This window comes from Canis lupus, chromosome 7 (genome assembly GCF_048164855.1).
Source record: "Canis lupus baileyi chromosome 7, mCanLup2.hap1, whole genome shotgun sequence".
In the NCBI taxonomy this organism is placed as follows: domain Eukaryota; kingdom Metazoa; phylum Chordata; class Mammalia; order Carnivora; family Canidae; genus Canis; species Canis lupus.
Genome location: NC_132844.1, coordinates 32,095,731 through 32,121,166, shown reverse-complemented (window position 1 = coordinate 32,121,166; position 25,436 = coordinate 32,095,731). Strand labels below are relative to the sequence as shown.

Below are 25,436 nucleotides of genomic sequence, written 5' to 3'. Positions count from 1 at the left end.
AGAGGGTATTATGCTAAGTTAAATAAGCCAATCAGAGAAAGACAATTATCATATGATCTCACTCATATGTGGAATTTAACAAAACAGAGGATCATAGGGGAAGGGAGGGAAAAATAAAACAAGATGAAATAAGAGGAGACAAACTATAAGAAATTCTTAATCATAGGAAATAAACTGAAGGTTGCTGGAAGAGACGGGGATGGTAGGATGGGTGATGGGCATTAAGGAGGGCATGTGATATAATAAGCACTGGGTATTACATAAGACTCACCAATCACTGAACTCTACCTCCGAAACTAACAATATACTATATGTTGAGTTCAAGTTTAAAAATAATAAAAAATAAATGGAAAAAAAGAACCAAAGTTGAATACATAACAAAAAAAATGAAAAAATACACTTGAAGGAATCAACAGATTAGCAGATGCAGAAGAATGGAACACCAACAGACAGTATAACAGAAAGTACCCAAGCTGAAGAACATAAAGAAAACTGCATTAAAAAATGAGGATAGCTTAATGAGCTCATGGACAACATTAAGCAAACAAACATTTGCATTATAGGGGTCCCAGAAGAAGAACAGTGAAAAGGGCAGAAAATGTACTTGAAATCATAGCTCAAAACTTCCCTGAAAAAGGAAACAGACATTCAAGTTCAGTAGAAAAAAGAGTTCCAAAGAAGGCAAACCCAAGGAGGTTCACAATAAGACATATATAAATTAAATGTCAAAGATTAAAGAGAGAATTTTAAAAAGCAACAAGAGAGAAGCCAATGTTATATAGAAAGGAAGCCCCAGGGCAGCCCCGGTGGCTCAGCGGTTTAGCACCGCCTGCAGCCCAGGGCATGATCCTGGAGACCCTGGATTGAGTCCCGCGTTGGGCTCCCTACATGGAGCCTGCTTCTCCCTCTGTATCTCTGCCTCTCTCTCTCTCTCTCTCTCTGTGTCTCTATGAATAAATAAAATCTTAAAAAAAAAAGAGAGAAAAGAAAGAAAGGAAGCCCCATAAGGCTATCAGCTGATTTTTCAACAGAAATGCTGAAGGCCATAAGAGAATGGCATGGTATATTCAGGGTGCTAAAAGGAAAATACCTACAACCAAGAATACTCTACCCAACAAAGTTATCATTCAGAATGGAAGGAGAAAGAGTTTTTCAGACAAACAAAAGTTAATGAAAGGAGTTTATCACCATTAACCTGGCCTTACAGGAAATGTTAAAGAGCCTTAAGTGGAAAAGAAAAATCCATATTAGAAAATAAAAATTATGAATAATAAAAAAATATAAAATATGACAAATGGAAGATGTAAAAAAAGATTTCTTTTAAAATATGTTCAAAGTTAAGGGGCTATCAACTTAATTTAGACTGCTATATACTTAGGATCTTACAAATGAACCTCATAGTAACCACAAACACAAAACCCATAATAGATACATAAAAAATAAAGCCCAGTACAACCCTATAGAAAGTCATCAATCATAAGAAAAAAAGAGGAAGACAAGAAAGGAACAGAGAAGGGACACCTGGTGATCCAGCAATTGAGCATCTGCCTTTGGCTCAGGGCATGATCCTGGGGTCCTGGGATTGAGTCCCACACTGGGTCCCCAGCAGGGAACTGCTTCTCCTTCTGCCTATGTCTCTGCCTCTCTCTGTATGTCTCTTATGAATAAATAGTAAAATCTTAAAAAAAAAAAAAAAAGGAACAAAGAAGGATAAAACAACCAGAAAACAGTTAATAACATGGCAAAAAGTACATAACTATCAATGATAACTTTAAATGTAAATGGTCTAAATCCTCCACTCAAAAGTTAAGGAGGTAGGAAGATAGGGATAAAATATCAAAGCCCATCTATATGGTGTCTACAAGAGACTTGCTTCACACCTAAAGATACATATGGACTGAGAGTGAAAGCATTGAAAAAGATATCTCATACAAATAGAAGCAAAAGAAAAGCCAGGGTAGTAATACTTCTATCAGACAAAATAGGACTTAAAACAGACCATAATAAGAGACAAAGAAAGGCACTACATAATAATAAAGAGTTCAATCCAATAAGAGGATATAAAAATTATAAATAAATATATGAATGAAATATTAAAACATTATGGAAGAAATTGGTAGTAATAACAATAAAAGTAGGTGATTTTATTACCCCACTTCCATTGATGGAGGAATCATCCAGGCAAAAGGTCAATAAGTAAATAATGTCTCTGACACATTAGACGAGATGGACATAACAAGATATAAACAAAACATTCCATACAAAACAATAGGGTAGACATTCTTTTCAAGTACAAATGAAACATTCTTCAGGACAGATCATATGTTAGGCCACAAAATAATGTCTCAATAAATATAAGAAGACTGAAATCATACCAAGCATCATTTTCTGATCACAACAGTATGAAACTAGATATTAAGGGAAAAAATGGAAAACACACAAACACATGGAGTATAAATAATATGCTACTAAACATCCAATATGTCACCAAAAAGTCAAAGAGAAAATTAAAAAAAAAACAAAAAACACATGCAGACAAATAATGAAAATTCAATGTTCCAAAATCTTGGCATGCAGCAAAACCAGATATAAGAGGGAAATTTATAGCAATAAAGGCCTACCTGAAGAAAGAAGTCTCAAGGAAACAACCTAATCTTATACCTGAAGGAATCAGAAAAAGAACATAAATAATAAAGTTCTGAGTAGAAATAAATGGAATAGAAACAAACAAAAAACCCAAACCCAAAAACCCAAAACAGAAGAGATCTGTTAAACCAAGAAGTTCTTTGAAAAAGATTAAACAGATTGATAAGCCTTTTAGAAGACTTAATAAGTTAAAAAAAAAAAAAAAAAAAAAAAGAAGAAGAAGTAAAACCAGAAATGGAAAGTAACAACCAACATCAGAGAAATACAAAGGATTAACACAATAGTATGAAAAGTTATATGCCAGCAAATTGGACAACTAAAAGAAATGGATAAATTCCTAGAAACATTCTATCTTCCCAAACTGAATCAAAAAGAAACAGAAAATCTGAATACACTGATTACTAGTAATAAAACAATCAGTAAACAAAAAACTCCCACCAAACAAAAATCCAGGACCAGATGTATTCACAGGTGAATTATACCAAACATTTAAAGATGAGTTAATACCTATTCTCCTCAAACTAATCCAAAAAATAAAAGAGGAAAGAGAGCTTCCAAACACATCAACAAATCCTCAGTAATTCTCAGTAAAATATTAGCAGGCCTAATTTAGTATTACATTAAAAGGATCATTCACTGCAAACAAATGAAGTTTATTCCAGGAATGAAAAGACGGTTCAATTATTTGCAAATCAATCAATGTGATACACATCCACAAAACCAAGAATAAAAATCATATGATTGTCTCAATATGTAGATAAAACATTTGACAAAATTCAACATCCATTAATGATAAAAACTCTTTACAAAATGAGTTTAGAGGAAAGATACTTCAACATAATAAAGACCATATAAACCCATAGCTAACATCATACTCAATGGTGAAAAACGGAGAGCTTTTTCTTTAAGAACAGGAACAAAAACAAGGATGTCCACTCTCACCACTTTTATTCACTTTTTAGTAGAATAAACATAACTAGAAGTCCTAGCCACAAGAATCAAGCATAATGAAATAAAAAATATCTGGATTGGTAAGAAAAAAGTTAAACTATCACTATTTACAGATGGTATGATACTATACATAGAAAATCCTAAAGACGCCATCAAAAAGACATTACAAATCAATTCAGTAAAGTTGCAGGATATAAAATTCACAGAAATTGGTCAAGGTTTTATACACTAATAAAGTAGCAGTAAGAGAAACTAAGAAAACAATTCCCTTTACCATTGTGCATTAAAAGAATAAAACAAAGTACCTGGGAATAAATTTAACCAGGGAACTGAAAGACTATTACTTTGAAAACTATGAAACACTGATAAAATGAATTGAAGATGACATAAACAAATGGGAAGGTATTCCATGCTCATGGACTGGAAGAATTAGTACTGTTAAAATGGACATTCTTTCCAAAACAATCTAAAGATTCAATGCAATCTCCACTAAAATGCCGAAAGCATTTTTTTTCATATAACTAGAATAATCCTAAAATTCATATGAAACCACAAAAGACCCTGAATAGCCAAGCAATCTTGAGAAAGATGAACAAAGCTAGAGGCATCACAATCAGTTTTCAAGAAATGCCACAAAATGTAGTAGTCAAAATAGTATGGTACTAGCACCAAAGTAGACACATGGATCAATGGAATAGGACAGAGCCTAGAAATAAACCCCGACTTCTAAGGCCAGCTAGCTAACCCACAATAAAGGGGGCAAGAATGTAGAATGGGGAAAAGACAGCCTGTCAATAAATAGTGCTGGGAAAACATAGGTAGTAATCTCTTTGACATTGGCTGCTGCAACATTTTTGTAGATATCTCTTCAGACAAAGGAAACAAAAGCAAAAATAAACTATTGTGACTACACCAAAATAAAAAACTTCTACACAGAGAAGGAAACCAACAAAATGAAAGGGTTATCTACTAAATGGGAGAAGATATTTGCAAAATAATATATCTGATGAGGGGTTAATATCCAAAATAGATAAAGAACTTACAAAACTCAAAACCACAAAAACAATCTGATTAAAACAGGCAGTGAACTCGAACATTTTTCCAGATATATAAAGATAGCCAATAGACCCATGAAAAGATGCTCAACATCCTTTATTGTAAGGGAAATGCAAACCAAACTCACAATGCAGATAAATTTTTTTTTTATGAAGTACATTCTTACACCTGTCAGAATGTCTAAAATCCAAAAAATCAAGAAATAACAAGTGTTGACAAAGACCTAAAAGAAAAGCAACCCTCATGCACACTTGGTGAAAATGTAAATTGGTGCAATCACTGAAGAAAACAGTCTGTAGGTTCCTCAAAAAATTAAAAATAAAGATACCAATTGATTCAGTAATTCTACTACATATCCAAAGGTAATGAAAACACTAATTCAAATTAGCCATTCTTTGAGAATTTTTATAATCTTGATGCCAAAACTGGGTAAGGACAGCCTGAAAAATAAATCCTAAGCCATTTTTATATGTGAATATTGTTTTAAAAGTCCCAAATATTAGCCAAAGAAACAGAGCAATGTACAAAAAATGTATCACAAGTAAGTATCATTTATCCCAGGAAAGCAAAGTAAAATAGTTTAATAACAATATATAAATGTAACTTTTCATGTTAATTAAATGAGAAAAAATAATCATTTCAATAGAAGGAAAAAAACATTTGAACATTTAATAAAAGTCAATGTTATCCATGATTTAAAATAAAATTCCTAGCAAGCCAGAAATAGAAGTAAATTTCTTTACATATAATATACATAATATGTACACAGAAAAAAGATCCAGGATACAAACCTAAATGCTAAAATTGGTGATATCTGAGCATAAGAATGTTTTTTAGTTACTTTTCAGTAGATATAGTATACACCTACAGACTATAGAGGCATATAGTATATACCATGTAAGTGGTATAATACAGTACATAGTATATAATAATTTAGAAGATGCATATAATTTTTTGTATAGAAAAAAATTAATAGTTACAGTATATTTTGATATACCAATCTTGTAATCTTAGGAAAAGAGTAAGGATAGTTGTAAGTGAAAAATAATGTTCCAAAACATATTCAAAACTTTGATAGAGATTGGCATTAAGTTTACTGATTAAAAATGTCTAACATCTACCTCTGCCTACTTTTGAAAACACTGGTACTTGCTTTTTCTCATTTTTCTTACTTGTCCCTAGTCTTCCTAACTCCCTAGTATATACTGACTGACAAAGGCTCTGAAATCACGTTCATAAGGTTCTTCAGTTCTCTGGGGGATAATTCATTTGAATGTAGAGACTGAGCCCATTTAAATAAGTTATCTATCTCTTATTATTTCTTCATCTGCTTTAAGCAGGACAAGATAGAAACAAACATGGAATCTACTAGATATACTTTCTCTGAGCATTACAAGCAGTGGGCTTTGGTCTTATTACTCTAATAAAACCTTTACTGTTTTCTTTTAAAGTGTTTACAAGCCTTTGCTTATTCTTCAGTTCTTGTCTTCAAACATACAACTAGATTTTACTCCAGATTTTAGCATGGCTAGTACCAAAATTAAATAGATTTCAGAAGTGGCTCCTGCCCAACAAATTGCATGTAAAGAATCAGCATGATATGACAGATTTTGAAAAACAACAATTTTTTTCCAGCATGTGTATCATCTTATCAGAAGATACTGATAAAATAGCCAAAGTCAATTTTAATATTTAATTCATGCTACCATAAAATTATGATAAAACTCAAATGTACTATTACAAGAAGATACTACTCAGCTTTTAAATATGTGACCAAATTGTAAGGATTTTACTAACTGGTAATAGAATAGAAAGAGTAACAGAATGAGACAGTAGATTGCAGTTTTAATTCCAGACATGTGGTTCTAGTGACCTGTGTGATTCTATGTCACCTAGAAGAAGAAAAATAGCATCTCTCTTTTCTAGCTTCCTCAATTATTAAATGCTTCAGATGAACTAGAGAGTTCCCCAAGAAGGTGTTTCAGAGGTTGCAGCAGATGGTTGGGCAACTGAGTTTTTGCAGCCTAACTCATCAGTCACCACACTGTTCAGCCTTTATTTGGCTGCCTGTGAAGAAATGCTAAAATTTGAAAAACCAATGGATGAAATTGGTAGTTTTAAATTTTTTTGGAAAATAACAGAACCTTTGAAGTACACTGAGCTCATTTGAAAACCAATGCAAAAACAATTCCTATGGTCCTTTCAAAAACTTGAATACTACCATACTGTGATGTATTTATTTTTAAATATTTAATATACTTTTGAGTGTGCTTTATTTTTCAGTCATACATCAGGTGCCTAATAAGTACTAGCCACTAAGCTAGAATCATCATGAACTTTATAACACTGTTTATCACCACCTGCAAGATTTTACAGACTGAAAACTTAGGTTCAGATAATCTAAGTGGTATTGGATATCATAAAGCTAGCCCAGTACAGAACTAGAATTTGAACTTAGCTTGAGTATCTTTGTGCATATATAAAATTGTTTCGTTACGAACTTAACACCTTAAGAAGCAGTATTAGCTAACAGCACAATTAAATATAAACTAATTTTTTATTTGGTCTTTAATTCTGAGCCAATAATTTCTGTTGGGTTAGCAAACTCATCACTGTTTCCATGTTAAGGATGCTTTCATAAAAATGCATATATTTTAAAATCTTCTTGAGTGATATTACTCACAAGTAAAGCTAATTTAATCATAGTTCTTATAGTAATAAAGTCAAATTCTTTTAAAGATTTTATTCTTTAAAGAATGTAACATATTTTATAAATATTTTGTAATACTTATATTTAACTTTTATAATAAAGAATAAAATCTTTAAAATAGAAGAATTTATTATTATAAAAAACCTATTAGCCAGTAGCAGTCTTTAGATTCCTTATATTACCAAATAACCAAAAGTGATTTGCTTTACTGAATTCCACTTCCAGGAATTTTTCATTAGTATACTTATATATGCATGTAAAGACTTAAGTTCACTGCCACATATATTTACACTATACCAAAACAAGTTCCTAATACATATGTTAGTAAGGAAAGAGGTTCAACATATTGACATATTGGCAACATTATGACATATCTACATAATGGAATAGTATACTGCCTTCAAAAAGAATGAGGTAGGAGAGAGTGATGTCACCAAAATGATGACACACATCATCCCTAACATCACTTCCTCTTACAAGAACAATGAACAACTACTCATGGACAAGACACCATTTAGACAATACTAGAACACAGGAGTGAGGCTAAAGCAACCCCCTGCACCACAGAGACAGAGACAGAGACAGATTGCATTAGAAAGGTGAGGGGAACAGCTACACTCTGATCCCACTGCCCTTCCCCTAGGCTGCCACAATACCATGCCTATCATTCCTCTAGTGGGTAGAGAGAGACCAGAGAGACATTCAGTTCCTGCAGAATTGTGGGTTACTTTGTGGGAGCCCTTAACTCTGGTTTCACTTCACGAGGATCACAGGAAGCTGTGGGACTCAAGCATTGGGAATATGACTGTGACAGAGTGGAAAGAGACTTCTAATAACCAGCACTCAGATCTCGGCAGACCAAATTCCCATCTGCAGAGCCCAAGTTAATAATCCCAAGCAGCAACTCTGCTCATCTGTAAATCAAGTCTGGGGTGGAGTCTGACCAGGAAACTTGGTAGGGTGCATGTCTGCCTACTTTGAGTCCCCAAATGAAGAATTTTGCCAGCCCTGGTGTTTGGTCTTCCCATGACTAGCAAAGCTGAGTCACAGTCCTACTCTATTGCGGACTGTGGCTCTCAGCCCTTTGAGACCAGAAAGTCTGTTCAGGAAAATTTAAGAGTTGTCTAGAGAGGGCCCTCCCAGTCCTGCCAAATAGAAGCCTGAGTCACAGCACCACTTGCTGCAGAACATGGCTCATAGTCCCATCTGATGGTAAGAGTTGGTAAAAACACCTGGAGGCTGCATAATAACCAAGTAACACTCAAGCTGAGAGGTGGGCAAGCAGAGCTGATGACCTAGACAAAGCTAGTAGCCCTGCTGAGCCAGGGAACTTGGGGCACAAGTCAGGTTAGGTCAAAACCATAAACAAAGAGCATTAGTGGCCTTGTAGCTGCTTCTCTAGCTGTGCCTGGACAGGCTAATTCATAGTCCTGCCTATTGCCGAATATAGCCTTTAGTCTACTTGACGAGGAAAACTTACCAGACCACATGGGAAGCTGTGTAGCCCATCCAACAGCCCTCCCTACAGTAGCACTTGAACAGAAAGCACAGCCTGGTTCAAGCCTCTCCAGCCTTGTCTGGAGATCTGGAGAGCAAAACCAGTGGCTTTACCAGAACAGGATATTTGATGCACACTCTTGCTCTATTTGGAGCCCCAAACAATGAGCTATGCAGGCCCTGGGTCCTGTCCTGCTGCCCCGCCTATTGCTAAGTATAATATTCAGGCCTAACTGTCTAGTAATCCTGATCAGAGAGTTTAGACAATAGCAGAGCCCATCCTACAACCTTGCGTGGGCAAGGAATCAAGCCAGCATTCCTACCCAGCTGTTCTCAGCCAGTGGCATGTTCTACCACCCTGACCTCAGAGAGCAAACAGTTGCCTCCCCCTGAAACAGACCCTAATAGCAAGTCCCACCTGCCCAAGGACATTACCAGCAGACGTGTGCAGAAACACAAACCAAACTTTGAAAGAACTGTCTCTGCCAAAGTGAACCTGCAAAGTCTAGAAGACACTACTTACTCGTGCAATACCAATATAAGAATCAAAAATCATAAGAAATCAAATATGACACCCCTAAAGTAAACTAATAAAGCTTTAATAATTGATCATAAAGAAATGGAGATCTATGTACTGTGACAATTCAAAATAATCATCTTGAGAAAGGGGAACCCTCTTACATACTGTTGCTGGGAATGCAAACTGGTGCAGCCACTCTGGAAAACAGTATGGAGGTTCCTCAAAAAATTAAAAATAGAAATACCTTATGAAAAAAAAAAAGAAAAAAAAAAAAAAAAAAAAAAAAAAAGAAATACCTTATGACCCAGCAACTGTACAACTAGGTATTTATCCAAAGGATACAAAAATAGTGATTCAAAGGGGCACATGCACCCCAACGTTTAGAGCAGCAATATCCACAATAGCCAAAATATGGAAAAAGCCTAGATGTCCATTGACAGATGAATGGATAAAGAGGAATGTGGTGTGTGTGTATATATATGTGTATATATATACATATATACACACACAGCATACATACAATGGGATATTAGTCAGCCATCAAAAAGAATGAAATCTTGCCATTTGCAATGATGTGGATAGAACTTAGAGAGTATTGTGCTAAGTAAAAGAAGTCAGAGAAGGAAAAATACTATATGTTTTCACTCATATGTATAATTTAAAAACAAACCATGAATATAGGGGAAGGGAAGGAAAAATAAATAAGACAGAGAGGAAGGCAAACCATAAGAGACTCTTACCAACTATGGGAAACAAACTGAGGGTTGCTGGAGGGGAGCTAGGTGGGGGGATGAGGTAATGATGGGCATTAAGGAGGGCACTTGACGTAAGGAGCACCGGGTGTTAGATGCAACTAATAAATCACTAAATCCTACCCCTGAAACTAAGAATATATGTTAGTTAAATTGAATTGAAATAAAAAAGAATAATCCTCTTGAAGTTTGGTGAATTGAACAGGCTGGAATGTAGGATATTTCAAATTATTCAGTCAGAGGAGCGTAAGAAAAAAGTATGAAAAGGAGTGAAGAAAGTCTATGAGAGTTATGGGACACAATGAAAGAAACAATAATCATATAATGGGAATTCCAAAGAGAAAGGGAGAGAAAGTATATTTAAAGAGATAAGGGATGAAAACTTCCCAACCCTGGGGACTAAAATAGACATCTAGGTGCAAGAAGCCCGAAGGACCACAAGTAAGTTGAACCCAAATAAGGCTATATCAAAACATGTTATAATGAAATTATAAAAAGTCAAAGACATAATTTTTAAAACAGTAAGGGAAAAGAGAGGTTACATACAAGGTAACTCCCATAAGACAATCAGGATTTTTCAACAGAAACTTTTCAGGACATAGGAGAATGGGATGACACATTCAAAATTTTTTTATAGATTTATTAATTTGAGAGAAAGCGCGTGCATGTGCATATGACTGGAGGGGCAGAGGGAGAAAAAGACAGAATCCCAAGCAGACTCCATGCTGAGTGTGGAGCCCCATGTGGGACTTGATCTCATTACCCTGAGATCTTTACCTGAGCCAAAACCATGAGTCAGACATTTAACTGACTGTGCCACCCAGGTGACCCAACATATTAAAAATATCAAATGAAAAAACTGTCAACCAAGAATGCTACCTGACAAAGCTCCCTTCAGAAATGGAGGAATAAGGACTCTCCTCTACAAACAAAAACTGAGGGAATTCATCACCACTAAACCTGCTTTACAAGAAATGCTAAAGGGAGTTCTTTCAGTGGAAATAAAAGAACACTAATTAATATAAAAACCTAAGAAGGAAAACTAAAACTCACTGGTAATGGTAGTCACAGTTTGATCCTGTAATATGGTAATTTTGATGCATAATTCAACGGAAGCTCTAGATTAAAAGTTTATAAAAACACAGTAAAAATAACCATAACCACAATAATCTTATTAGTTACACAACATTTAAAAATATGTAAATCACAACATCAACCTAAAATGTGAGAGGAAGGAAAGGTAAAAGTGTAAAGCTTAGAACTGTATTGAAGTTAATTTGTTATTAGTTTAAAATATTAATATAGTTTAAAGATATTTTATGTATAAATAAAATATCATGATAAATAACCACAAGGGGAAAATCTGTAGTGATTACACAAAACAACAGGATAAGTCAAAGTACACAGTTAACACAAGACATCAAAACACACAAAAAAGGTAACAGGATAAAAAACAAGGAACAGATCCACAAAACCCCAGAAAACAATTAACAAAATGGCACTAGTAAGTTGTTACTTTAAATACAAATGGATTAAGTTCACCAATCAAAAGATACAGAAATGATGGTGGAATACATTAAAGGGGCGGTGCACCGGAGTGCCTCAGTGGTTGAGTATCTGCCTTTGGCTCAGATCATGATCCCAGGGTCCTGGGATGGATTCCCACATCAGACTCTCCACAGGGAGCCTGCTTTTCCCTCTGCCTATGTCTCTGCTTCTCTCTGTCTCTCATGAATAAATAAATAAAATCTTAAAAAAAAAAAAGATCCATTGATATGCTGCTTACAAGAGACCCAACTATAGCCTTAAAGACACACACAAAGACTGAGAGAAAGGATGGAATCATTTCAAGCAAATAAAAAAAGTGTAGCGGTAGCTACAGACAAAGGAGACCTTAAACTAAAAATTGTAAAAAGGGAAATTATTATAAAATGATAACAAGGTCACTTCATCAAGAAGATATAATAATTATAAATATTTATGCACCTAGGATCAGAGTACCTAAATACATAAAGTAAAAACCAACAGAGCTAAAGGAGAAATAGAGTAATACGATAATAATTGGGGACTTTAATACCCCACTGTGAATAATGAACAGGTCATCTAGACAGAAAATTAATACAGTAAGAGCAGATTTGAACAATACTACAGACTAAATAGGCTTCACAAATGCATATCCAACAACAGCAGAATACACATTCTTCTTAAGTGAAAATGGAATGTTTTTTAAGATAAACCATATGTTAGGCCCCCAAAACAAGTCTTAGCAAATTCAAGATTGAAATCATACCAAGTATTTTCTCTAGCCACAATGGTATGAAACTAGAAATCATTAACAAGAGGAAAATTGGAAAAAACTGGAAAATTCACAGATATATGGAAATTAACACTCTCAAATAACCAACAAATCAAAGCCAGAAAGAGACACCACCAGAAAAATAAATAAATAAATAAAGACAACATCCCTGGTGAAAACAGATGCAAGAATTCTCAACAAAATACTAGAAATCCAAATTTAGCAGCACATTAAAGGAATCATTTATCATGACCAAGTGGAATCTTTACTTGGGATGCAAGCAAGTATACTTCAACATACAGAAATCAACAATGTGATATACCACATTAGTAAATTGAAAGAAAAAAATCATATAATCATCTCAATAGATACAGAAAAACCATATGACAAAATTCAACATCTATTCATGATAAAAGCTCTTAAAGCGTTAGGTATAGAACGAACATACCTCAACATAATAAAGGCCATATATAATCTCAGAGCTAATACCATACTCAATAGCAAAAGGATGAAAGCTTTAGCTTTTCCTGTAAGATCAGGGGAATGAGACAAGGGTGCCCACTCTCACCACTCCTAGAGCAATCAGGTTAAAAAAGAAAAAAAGAAAAGACAAGACATCAGAATTGGGAGAGGAAAAAACAAACCTGTCTCTATTTGAGAAGACATGATTTAAAAAAAAAAAATTTATTTACTTATTTGACAGAGTGAGAGCACAAGTAGGGGGAGCTGCAGAGGGAGAGGGAGAAGCAGACTCCCCGCAGAGCATGGAGCCCTGATGTGGAGCTCCATCCTAGGACCCTGAGACCATGACCTGAGCTGAAGGTGGATGCCTAAGCTACAGAGCTGCCCAGGCACCTTGACATGATTCTACACAGAGAAAATAATCCTAAAGACTACACCAAAAAACCCCCAAATTCAGTCAAGTTGTAGGATACAAAATTAGGTACAAAATTAATCTACAAAAATCAGTAATGTTTTTCTACCCCTAACAATGAATTACCTGAAAAAGAAAGAAAACAATCCCATTTACAATAACACCAAAAACAATAAAATTCTTAGGAATAACCTTAACTAAGGAGGTAAAGATCTCTATTCTGATAAACATAAGACATTATCAAAAGATATAAAAGAGGGCACAAATAAATAGAAAAAGGTAACCTATGTTCATTCATGGGAGGAATTAATAATATTGTTCAAATGTCCATACCACCCAAAGCTATCTACAGATTCAATACAATCACTACCACAAATTCCAATGGCATTTCTTAAAGTAGTAGAAAAAAAAATCCTAAAATTTACATGGAACCACAAAGATACTGAATAGTCAAAGCAGGAAGCATCACACTTCCTTATTTCAAGGTATACTATATGGCTACAGTAATCAAAACAGAATGGTACTGGCATAAAAACAAAGAGATCAGTGGAGCAAAAATAAGAGCCCAGATATAAATCCAAGTATATATCATCAGTTAATATTTGACAAGGGAGCCAAAAATACTTATTGGAAAGGTGCTGGGAAAATTGGATATTCACATGTAAAAGAATGAAACTCAATCCCTATCTTATACTACTTTGAAAAATTAACAAAATGGATTAAAGACTTAAACATTAAGACCCAAAATGATGAAACTTCTAGAAGAAAACATTGGAAAAAAGCTCCCTGACATGGATCTTGGTGATAATTTTTTGGATAGGACACAAAAGCACAAGCAACAATATAAAAAATGGGACAACACAGTTTCAAACTAAAAAGCCAGAAATGGGACAACAAATGAGACAATATAGTTTCAAACTAAAAAGCTTCTACAAAGCAAAAGAAACCATCAACAAATTAAAAAGACAATCTACTGAACAGGAAAAATATTTGCAAGCCACATATCAGATAAGGTGTTAATATCCAAAATATATAAAGAAATTCTAAAGCTCAACAGCAAAAAAAATAAAGTAAACAAAAATCCAATTAAAAAGACCTGAATAGACATTTTCCAAAGAAGGTATATGAAAGGCCAACAAGTATATGAAAGATGCACAACATCACCAGTCATTAGGGAAATGCATATCAAAACCACAATGAGGGATCCCTGGGTGGCACAGCGGTTTGGCGCCTGCCTGTGGCCCAGGGCGCCATCCTAGAGACCCGGGATCAAGTCCCACGTCGGGCTCCCGGTGCATGGAGCCTGCTTCTCCCTCTGCCTGTGTCTCTGCCTCTCTCTCTCTCTGTGTGTGACTATCATAAATTAAAAAAATAAAAAAAAACCACAATGAGATATTATCTTATGCATATTAGAATGGCATCATCAAACAGACAAGAGGTAACAAATGCTGGTAAGGACATAAATAAAAGGGAAGCCTTGCACATGACTGGTGCCACTATGAAAAAAGTATGGAGGAACCTCAAAAAACTAAAAGTACAATGACCCCATGATCTAGCAATTCTACTTTTGAGAATATATCCAAAGGAAACAAATACACTAACTCTAAAAAATATCTGCATCTCCATGTTCATAGCAGCACGGCCAAGACGTGAAAACATTCTAAGTATCAATCGATGGATGAATGGATAAAGATGTTGTGGTGTATACATACAAATACAATGGAGTATTATTCAGCTATAAAAAAATGAGGAAATCCTTCCATTTAGGAAAGCATGAATGACCTTGAAAGTATTATGCTAAGTAAAACAATTCAGAAAGAAAATTACTGTATGATCTCACTTACAGGTGGAATATTTAAAAAAATTCTAGAAAAAGATCATACAATAACCATATAAGAAATAACATTAATAAAACATGTTAATATTATGTTTTTATTATGACATAAATATTAACTATTCTTAATAGTTTATGGTTTTATAACAAGGTAATTAATTCTGTGGTTACCAGGGGAGAAATGGGGAGAAGGGGATATTGGAGAAAGATGGTCAAAAGGTATAAACTTCCAGTTATAAGATAAATACTATATATGTACATACAACATGGCTACAGTTAACATGCTGTATGATATGCATGCAAGTTGTTAGAAGAATAAATCCCAAGGGTTGTCATCACAGGTTTAAAAAAAAAACAACCTTTTTTTGTTTCTTATTTTGCTTTCTCTTTTTATTGAATCTATGTAAGGTAATGGATGCTTATGAAACCTACTGTAGTAATCATTTTACAATACACACAAACTACTAGTGTATACCTTAAATTTATAGTGTTGTATGTCAGCTATATCTCAATGTACCTAGAAAATTAAAAAAAGAATGAGGCAGGTTTTATAGACACTGTGAGTTTATACATACATATATTACACACACAATAATATGTAAAGAAGACCAAAATATGTTTCAGTAAAAAAAAAAAAAAAAAAAAAAACATACTAAATAGTGTGCATGGTACACTTCCACTTGTAGTTAGAGAACAAAAAAAGGATATACATATATGAACTTGCACATCTAAGACAATTCTTAACAGTGATTATTTTGTGGGAAGTGGTCTACAAGGATAGCACAGAAGGGATACTGATGTTTCATTGTATACTTCTTTGTATTATTTGAATTTTTCAGCGTTTTGTAATGCTTGTATTATTTTCCAACAGAAAAATTATCTTAAATACTAACATAAAATGCTGTTAACAATTGTTCTAAATGGGTAGATTCAAAGGACCCTATAAATTTATTCTCTGCAATGTTTTTAAACCCTTTAATAATAAATATCTCATAAATTCATTGTAAATCTTCTCCCACCAAAATTGTTAAAAAAAAAAAAATTGTAAACTACATCATAAAATCCAGCCAATTCCCTGAATTGTTCTATAATAAAAAATTAGGATCTCAACAAATGCTATTTTTTACAAGTAGTTCCTTTTTTTTTCAACATTAGAAATCTTTCATTTTTCTAATATTCAATAAGGGATTGGGTGAAGATTTAATAATAATAAGGATTTAATATAATAAGGATTATAAGATATAATAAGGATTTAATATGGAGAGAATAAATATGGTTTACCATGCTAAAAACACTTTTGGCACATAAAAAATTTAAAACTATGATTTATACTCATCAAGTTTCAGAAACAAAAAGAACCTCAGAATCATTCCATTCATTCCTCAATGAAGCAACTGAAATCTCTCAGTTAAGAGAGCTGCACAAAGTCAGAGTAGGACAAGAACAAAACTGACCTCTTGGTTTGACATCCATCTCTCCTAATTAGCTTCATTTTTTAGAAATAATACAGAATAGGTAAGTGAGGCAAAGGCAGGCCTTCTGGATTTGGGTTTCTGAAGGGTGAAAGGGCAGGAAAATGCTTAGGGCAGATTATCTAGCCACTAGAGTATGTTATGGCAGGGAAAGATGCAGGAAAAGGGCCTAATATTAGTTTAACTCTGGTTCTGAATAAGTTAGGAAGGGTAAGAGAAGATGATGAATCAATTCTTACTTCTGAAAATGGTTTACAGTAGACGCCAATATTGTTTTTATCACCAAGAAACAAATACCTACTTGAGGGTAGCTCTAGGGCCAAGGGAATTTGAATGCCAATCTCTGACAGGAAAATCTATCAAAAGAAAGATTGTATTCAAACTTCCTTTCACATCTGTATGGTACTCAGGTTACTCAAACCATTCCCCAGAAGTCTTTACAAATTTCTAAAAAGAGAGAGAAAGCCTTGTTAATAGTTTGTTTTCTAACAAGGTAATTCATTCTGTGCCAATTTTATGTTAAGACAGAGTTGGATTTTTTTTAATGTGTACCCTACAGTTTACTGGTATCCTTTTAATAACATATATATGGTATTACATATATGATCTTTTCACAAAACTTAGTGGATAATTTCTCATTCATGATTAAGGGCTCTTATGAGAGTTACAACTCATAGTATTTGTTTTATTAGTCTTATCTATGACTCATATACTACTGCATCCTTTGATCAAAAATGCAACCCCCAACTCCAAGTCTTTCTTTACCTTTAGCCTCTATTGGAGGCCAGTCACGGGCCGACCAGCAATAGCACAATTTGGCAGGCATTAAAAGAAACTGCATTTTGGGGGCATAATTAATGAAGTTGCTAATAAAAAACCCTGTTTTTTTTTTTTTTAGATTTACCTGAGAGAGAGAGAGAGAGTGTGTGTGTGTGTGTGTGTGTGTGTATGTAAGTGAGCATGAGGGGTGGACATAGAGGGGAAAAGGAGAGGGAGAGAATCTCAAGTAGATACTCCCCGCTGATTGCAGAGCCCAATGCAGGGCTCCATCTCACAACCCTGAGATCATGACCTAAGCCAAAAGCAAAAGTTGGATGCTTAACCAACTGAGGCACCCAGGCATCCCAGAACTGCTTATGTTAAATCAGTGATTCTCAAAGGGTGGTGCAGGGAGTCTTCTAAAGGTCCCTTGGACACTCTCAGGAGTCTGAAAGTTCAGAACACTTTTATAATGCAGTATTGTTTTCACTCACTGTCATGAATATATAGAATTTTCCAAAGGCTATGTGTGATATTATATAAAGGAAAGTGTCAACATCCAGAAAATCTGCTTAATACAATGAACAAGTAAGTACACAAGTGGTGTGACAGTACAAAAAGTTCATGGATTCATGGCTTCAGATTCCGCATTGCCACAAACTTATGAGAAAGAAACACCATTAAGTTTTGATGTAGTATCAAAGAGGCATATCCAGTTATCTAAATATTCTTCCATTTTCTAACTCCTATAGACATTTGTGTGAGGCTGCATTTTTTAAATATTTATCAACCATAATAACACTGCAACAGACTGAATGCAAAAGCAGCTATAAATACCCAGTTGTCCTCTATTCAGCCTGACATCAAAGAAACTTGCAAATATATAATATGCCACTCTTCTTCCAATGTATTTTTGGTTTAGAAGATACAATATTTTTCATTAAAAACTGTTATGATAACATGTAGTGAGTTGCTTATCATTATTTTTAGGTAAATTAAGAAATATTTTTAAAGGTTCTCAGTTTTAATTTCTGATACAGTAAATATCAATAGATATGCCCACATAAACAAAAGCTTCTGGGGAAGGGGGTCTGCAATAATTTTTAAACATATACACCGGTCTTGAGACTATAAACTTGGGCAATCACTGTATTATATAACTAAAAATGTTTTTCTGCTGTAAAAGCACACCTCTACATCTTTTTTGCAGCTTTTTTATAATTTGTTGCAACTGTATTTAAATATTAAATTAGCACATTGCCATTAATATTAAAGTAAATAAATATATTAAAATGGGACTGCTACTATGACAAAACTCTACACAATAAATTTATTGAAGTGAAAGCCAAAATAATGGTATAAAGCCAACCATAAGTAAATATGTAGTCTGATTTAGCTGCCTGCCTCTTTGTACAGAATTCAGCAAGTTTAACCACATCAGGTGGTTCTTCATCGCTGTATACGGTCCAGGATGGCGCAGACCACATCATATAAGGGAAAATAGCAGTCATGGGTGGTTTCCTCCACTCACACCTTTGGGTGTTTGTCTCCCTAATCATGTATCCACTTCTAAACTACAGTGCTCTTATATCACTCTGTGAATTCTCTCAGTTCCATCAACTAACAAAATAAGCCTGCACCCAACTTAGAGGATGAAATTCAGAGAGAATTTGCACAGCTAAATTATTTACACATGACCTTGAAAAATACTTTTTGTCCCCTCCCCTAAGAAGGAAATGTAACTCAAAAAGGGAATAATAACTGGCCTGAAATCCTTCCTGGAATGAGACAATCTATAAACAAAAATGCTGCCTGCCACAGCTTAAGGACAGACTCTTTTTTTAAAAAAAATTTTACTCATTTATTCATGAGAGACACAGAAAAAGAGACTCGACCCTGGGTCTCCAGGATTACACCTTGGGCTCAAGGCAGCGCTAAACCGCTGAGCCACCTGGACTGCCCCTTAAGGGCAGTTAAAATAAAGTTTTAAAAGAAAAAGCTACACCAAGTGAAAGAAAAAACACCATTCTTAGGAAAGAGCAACACAGAACTTGAAAACAGCACTACTAATATTTCAGTTTAATTACAAAGGATACTCAGGACTTTCCTGGGTCTTAATGTGTAAAATGAAACATATCACAATTGAGGTCCTACATTTTTCCTTTACCCAATTAATGGTAGTAAGTATAACCTACTGAATTTGAAGAAAAAATATTAATTTAGTGTCGGGTAAAGTAATAAAAATGAGTAAATCAATGAGGCACAAAAGTAAAAGCTAAATTTCACACCAAATTAAGAAACTAAATAATAAATATTTCAAATTTTGGGTTGATTACTGAGATTATGAAAGATATATATAATGGGCCAAAGACCTTAGGAAATATGAAAAGGTAAGCTAAAAAATAGAGAATTACCCTCAGGTGCATTGCCGAGGCTCCTCCATTCAGAAGAGAGCTAGTATATGGTGTGATAGCTGAAATAAGATTGATTTAAGAGAAGGAGTTTCATGATAACATTAAGTGTCAATTCCAATATAACTTCAAACACAACAGAAATGAAGTAGTTTATATCTCCCAACCAAACTCTGAGACTTACAGCTAATTAACTCAACACTCCTAAAATTTGAGAGTAAACTTCTGAAACCAAGCTATTCCCTCATGTGCATAAAACATTCATAACCTCTTATGAAAATAATAACAAAAAAAGAAACTTTGAAATTTGAAAATCAAAGTTCAAACATAATTTTGTCATCCAGAGAAAACTGAAACTATTTACAATTACTCTAAAGAAAATAAAATATATAGGCATAATCTAACAAAACCTGTAGGATCTATAGCCGGAGAATGACAAAATGATGGTGGAAGAAATCAGAGATGACCTAAATAAATGGAGGAATATACTATGTTCAAGAGTAGGAAGGTTCAACATATCAATTCTCCACAAATTGATTCATGTTTAATGCATTTCCCATTAAAATCCCAGGAAGGTGTTTGTAGACAAAGACAAGCTTATCCTGTAGTTGATATGGAAAGGAAAAGGACCTAGAAGAGTTAAAACAGCCAAACTTTTAAAAATAAAGCATAACATGAGAGGAACTACTCTACCTGATGTTACGGCTTACTATGTTGCCTAGAATGAAGAACGGTATTGGCAGAGGGACAGACACATAAACCAATATAACAGACTAGAGAAACCAGAAATAGACCCACAAAAATATGCCCAACTGATTTTTGATAAAGGTGCCAAATTCAATGGAAGAAGGATAGCCTTTTAACAAATGGTACTGGAGTAACTAGGCACCACAGGCAGGAAAAAAAAAAAAAAAAAAAAACCTCAACTTAAACCTTACATCTTATACAAAAATTAACTCATTGTACTTGAAAGTAAAACATAAAACCATAAACCTTTTGGATAAAAACACAGTAGAAAATCTCTGGGGCTACAGAGAAAGGATGATAGAAATAGGCAAAGAATTCTTAGACTTTACACCAAAGCACAATTCATAAGAAAAATCTGATAAACTACAATTACATCAAAATTTAAAACTTTCCCTCTGAAAGACCCTGTGAAGAAGATGAAAAGACAAGCTACAGACTAGGAGAAAATATTTGCAAACCACATATCTGACGAAGAACCTGTAACTAGAACTTAAAAAGATCAGTAAATGATACAATTAGAAAATAGGCAAAAACATGAACAACATGAAAATAATCTACAGATGGCAAATAAGCACATGAAAAGATGTATATCATTAGCCATTAGGAACAATACAAGTTAAAACCAGAAAATAGGACTATACACCTATCAGAATGGCTACAATACAGAAGAGTAGTAACATCAGATGGTGGCAACAAGGATGTGGAAAAATTGGATCACTTATACATTGCCAGTAGAAATGTAAAATAGCACTGCCATTCTACAAAGAGAATGGTGTTTCTTACAAAACCAAAATTGCATTTGTCATACAAGTCAACCAAATGCACTTTGAGGCATATATCCCAGAAAAAAGAAAATTTATGTTCACACAAAAATCTGTATATGAATGATCACAGCAGCATTATTAGTTAAGAGCTAAAAACTGGAAACAACCCTGATGTCCTCCAATGGGATGTGCCATAACACTGTAATACATCCATACCATGGAATACTACTCAGGAATAAAAAAAGAACACACTATTGATATATACAACAACTTGGATGGAACTCAAGGGGAAAAAAATGAAATCTATTCATCTCAAAAGCCTAAATACCACATGATTTCACTTATATAACATTCTTAAAATGACAAAATTATAGAAATAGTGAACAGATTAGTGGATGTCACAGGTTAGAGAGAAGGCAAGAAGGTAGCTGTGTTTATAAAAGCTGGTAACACAGGATCCTTGTAATGGAATTGTTCTGCATTTTGACTCTGGTGGTGGTCACATAAATCCACATGTGATAAAACTGAATAGAACTAAACATATATATACACACACACACACAAACACAAATGAATGCATGGATTGTATCACTGTATCAAAAACAAAGCTCCTGGTTGCAATAATATACTGTAGTTATGCAGTATGTTACCACTGGAAACTGGATGAAAGGTATATGGGATCTCTGTATATAATTTTCATACAACTGCTTATCAATCTATACAATTAACTCATAAAGTTAAAAACATTTTTTTTTATATCTAGCATGAAAAAAAAATGAGGCCACTATGGAGTTAACAACTATTTCAAAGACATTACTACAGATGACTGATTTTCATGCTGCCAAGTGGGCAGCTATATAATTAACCTCTAGCTACTACTCAGAATCCAGACTTCTGTTTTTCCTCTTTTCCTTCTTTCTCCTCTTCCTCCCAAAGTTCCATAAATCTCCTTTATAACGCTATAAGAGAGAACCACAGTATATGTGGGTGTATTTATGTGTGTGTGTCTACATTGCAGCACCATGTTCTTTAGTTTTATACATACACAGAACTGTGTTTTGTTTTTTATCATTATTAGCATTCTGTGCTCTTGGCTCCCAATTTTAAAATCCATGATATAGTGCATTTTATACATTCTTTTAAAAATAAATTAAATTGTTGTGACAATATTTGCTTTCAGTCTCTACCCCCACCCCACCTCAAGGTAAATTTCCCTGTTTGCTCTGCAGTTTGAGTTGATCACTGATGAATCCTACACAATGGAGTATCTTCTGTGCACTGAAACAGAGATGATTACTGTTGGTATAGAATAGCATAGAATAAGTTAGGCACTTTTCCTGACCACTGATGTACACTGTATTACTAAGCTACTGCCCCTGGACTTAGCATTGGTACACTGAACATGGTATACTACACAGAGAAGTACTATAACATACCATGTATTAAAAAACACCTAATTAGGGGTGCTTGGGTGGCTCAATTGATTAAGGGTCTGCCTTCGGCTCAGGTCCTAGGATTGAGCCCTGCATGGCATCATCAGGCTCCCTGCTCAGTGAGGAGTCATCGTTTCCCCCTGACTCTCCCCCTGCTCATGCTTGTGTGCTCTCTCTAAAATAAATAAAATAAAATAACACCTGTTCAGAGAGCTCTCACAGCAGACATTATTCCCATACTTTTTCCCTAGTTTTGCTTTCCAAACTACTCATATATCTTATTAAGCCCTAACTCAGGGCTTCTGTTTTGATATACACATAAATATATACATACATATTCATACATATATATACATTGTATATGTATTAGTTGCATGCAATTTTATCAAGTATACATGATACACACACTCATATACCACGTAGTATCTAATATAAATTCTTTGTGTAACAGTCATAACAGTCATCGGGTAGTACTATTTTTTCAACTTGTTCCAAGAAAAATATCTTTTTAAAAGCTTTGCTATATCCTCAGAGTAGTAACTCAACATTCTTCCACCTACCTCTCATATTAGTTTCTATTTGGGGGAATAAGGGTAAAGCCCTGCCCCCAAAAATGTCTTTATAAATGTTCAAAGAAATAAAAACAAAGTATTTTTCATGTGGCATTTCTTATACAATGGCCCCAAATGTCAGTTTTATACACTATAGCTATTAGTGCATCATTTCTCAATTTTACAGAAACAATCAGATAATCAAATAATGTATTTTCCCAAAATGACTAAGATTCATGGAATTAAACACTCATTCATTAACAGGTAGCCCAATAATGTATAATTTTTTTGTATATTGCTCTTAAATATGCAATCTTAATTTTTCCCTAATGTCTTACTCAGAAAGACAATTTTAAAAATATTCAAAAAATAGTTTTTGTTTCCAAGCATATGCTGAACTGTAATAAGCAATCTTAACAGAGCACATTAAATACTTGATGAAAAACAACACAGAGCAGCACAATTAGAAGCTGTATAAATTTTACCTTAATTCTTCTCTCGGTGTCATCTAATTTTAACTCTGCTGAAACTAGTTTCTTTGCCAAATCATCTCGCTCAGGTAGGTGTCTAGCTTCAGAGATCTTTTTCAGTTTCTGTAAGGAAAATTTTGTCCTAAATAGTTCACCTTCTGTATCTTTCACCCTTTTCTCAGTTGCCCGTTCTTTCTCTTGAGATTTTCTTAAGCGTTCTTTGAGTGCTGTAATCTCATTGTTATGACGAGCAATAAGTTGTGAGATTTCATTTTCTGTATCTTCAAACTTATTCAGGGCTTTCTCCTGTCTGTATTGAAGTCTTTTCAAAGCCTTATTTTCTTTTAGCAGCTCAGCTAACTTGACCTGGAGTTCAGTTACTTCATTCTGCAATTCATTGATTTTTAGCAGTCTTGCAGATAGAACCCGTTTTGTAACAAGATCAGTATCTTTCCAAAGTGGCTCCCTATTGAGGCTCTGGGAGCGAAATCCCACTCGGACTCCCTTTCTGTTTGGTGCACCCTTAGGGCTTGGCTTCCTAGGGGCTAAAAGAGAAACAGTAATAACGTAAAGTGAAAGCTGTACTTATGTAATATTATTTATTTATTCTAACACAAGTGGATCTATGACATTCTTCGTTTTGTTCCTTAAATATGATCTTTAATATTTAAATATCATGTTTATTTAGAGATCTTAATATAACATTTTTATTAAGAAAGGTTCAGAAACCTTTTTAAGAAAGGTCAAGAATAAAAAAAAAAAAAAAAAGAAAGGTCAAGAATATTCTGAGTTATCAAAATGATATCTCAATAGTATACAGGGAATTATTCTACATTACTTTAAAAAATGGCAGCATCAGGCTATACCATTTTTAACTTTATAGATAATATGGCAAGCCAGAATTTGAACACAAGGATCATCAGCATGGTGTTTAAAAAATACTGGACAAAACATTGAAATATTCAAGCAATTGATGCCAAGATATTTGGAATTATAATTTGCAATGTGGAAATTTTCCACAATGTCTTCTCTAAATTAATTAGCACTTCTTTTTTATTTGGGGGAAACAAGACAACACTACACTGTACAGAGAGATGACTTGGGAATCAGACTTTCATTAACTTATTAACTCCTTGGGCAATTCCGCTAAACTTTTCCAGTTTATTGTCCCCACCCACAGCATGAGGATAACATCACCTACATAACTAGGCTGTTTTGAGTATTAAACAAAGAATGTATGTAAAACAGGAAGTTCTCCACAAATATTCTCTGTCAGTAATAAGAACTTAATCCCATTTATCAGTGATTGAAAATCAAAACACTTTTAGCAGTACAGATGTGATCTTACATGCTTGCTCAAAGGCTTTCTTTTGTGTGAGATTCAAATCAAAAACATTTGATGCAATTTGAGAAGATAAACACAAAAAACTACACCCTAAAGAATACAGGCATATAAAATCTTTAAACTGTACATATTAAATAACATTTTGCAAAAATCTGGAATGTCATTTTTACTAAAAAATCATTAAACTTAGGCCCCAATATAAAAAGCACCTGCCCTTTAAAAACGACATCTGGAAGTCTGCCACAGTTGAGAATAATGAACTTTACTCTCCAAGGTGACTGCATCTTTTCCAAGAAGGAAATGCATTCCAGAGGGGGAAAAAAAGGAAAACTAGAAGATTCAACCTTT

At 34.1% G+C, this 25,436-nt stretch overlaps 1 protein-coding gene across 11 annotated transcripts in view; it reads right to left on the bottom strand.

Annotated features, from left to right (window-relative positions):
- The window catches only part of LCA5 (lebercilin LCA5), an 83,623-nt gene that overhangs the window by 21,024 nt on the left and 37,163 nt on the right, over positions 1-25,436 (bottom strand). For all 11 annotated transcript variants that reach the window (XM_072832269.1, XM_072832262.1, XM_072832273.1 and 8 more), the window contains one exon: positions 23,759-24,288. In XM_072832269.1, the coding sequence (XP_072688370.1) occupies positions 23,759-24,288 (530 nt within the window). The remainder of the gene's footprint in view (positions 1-23,758; positions 24,289-25,436) is intronic.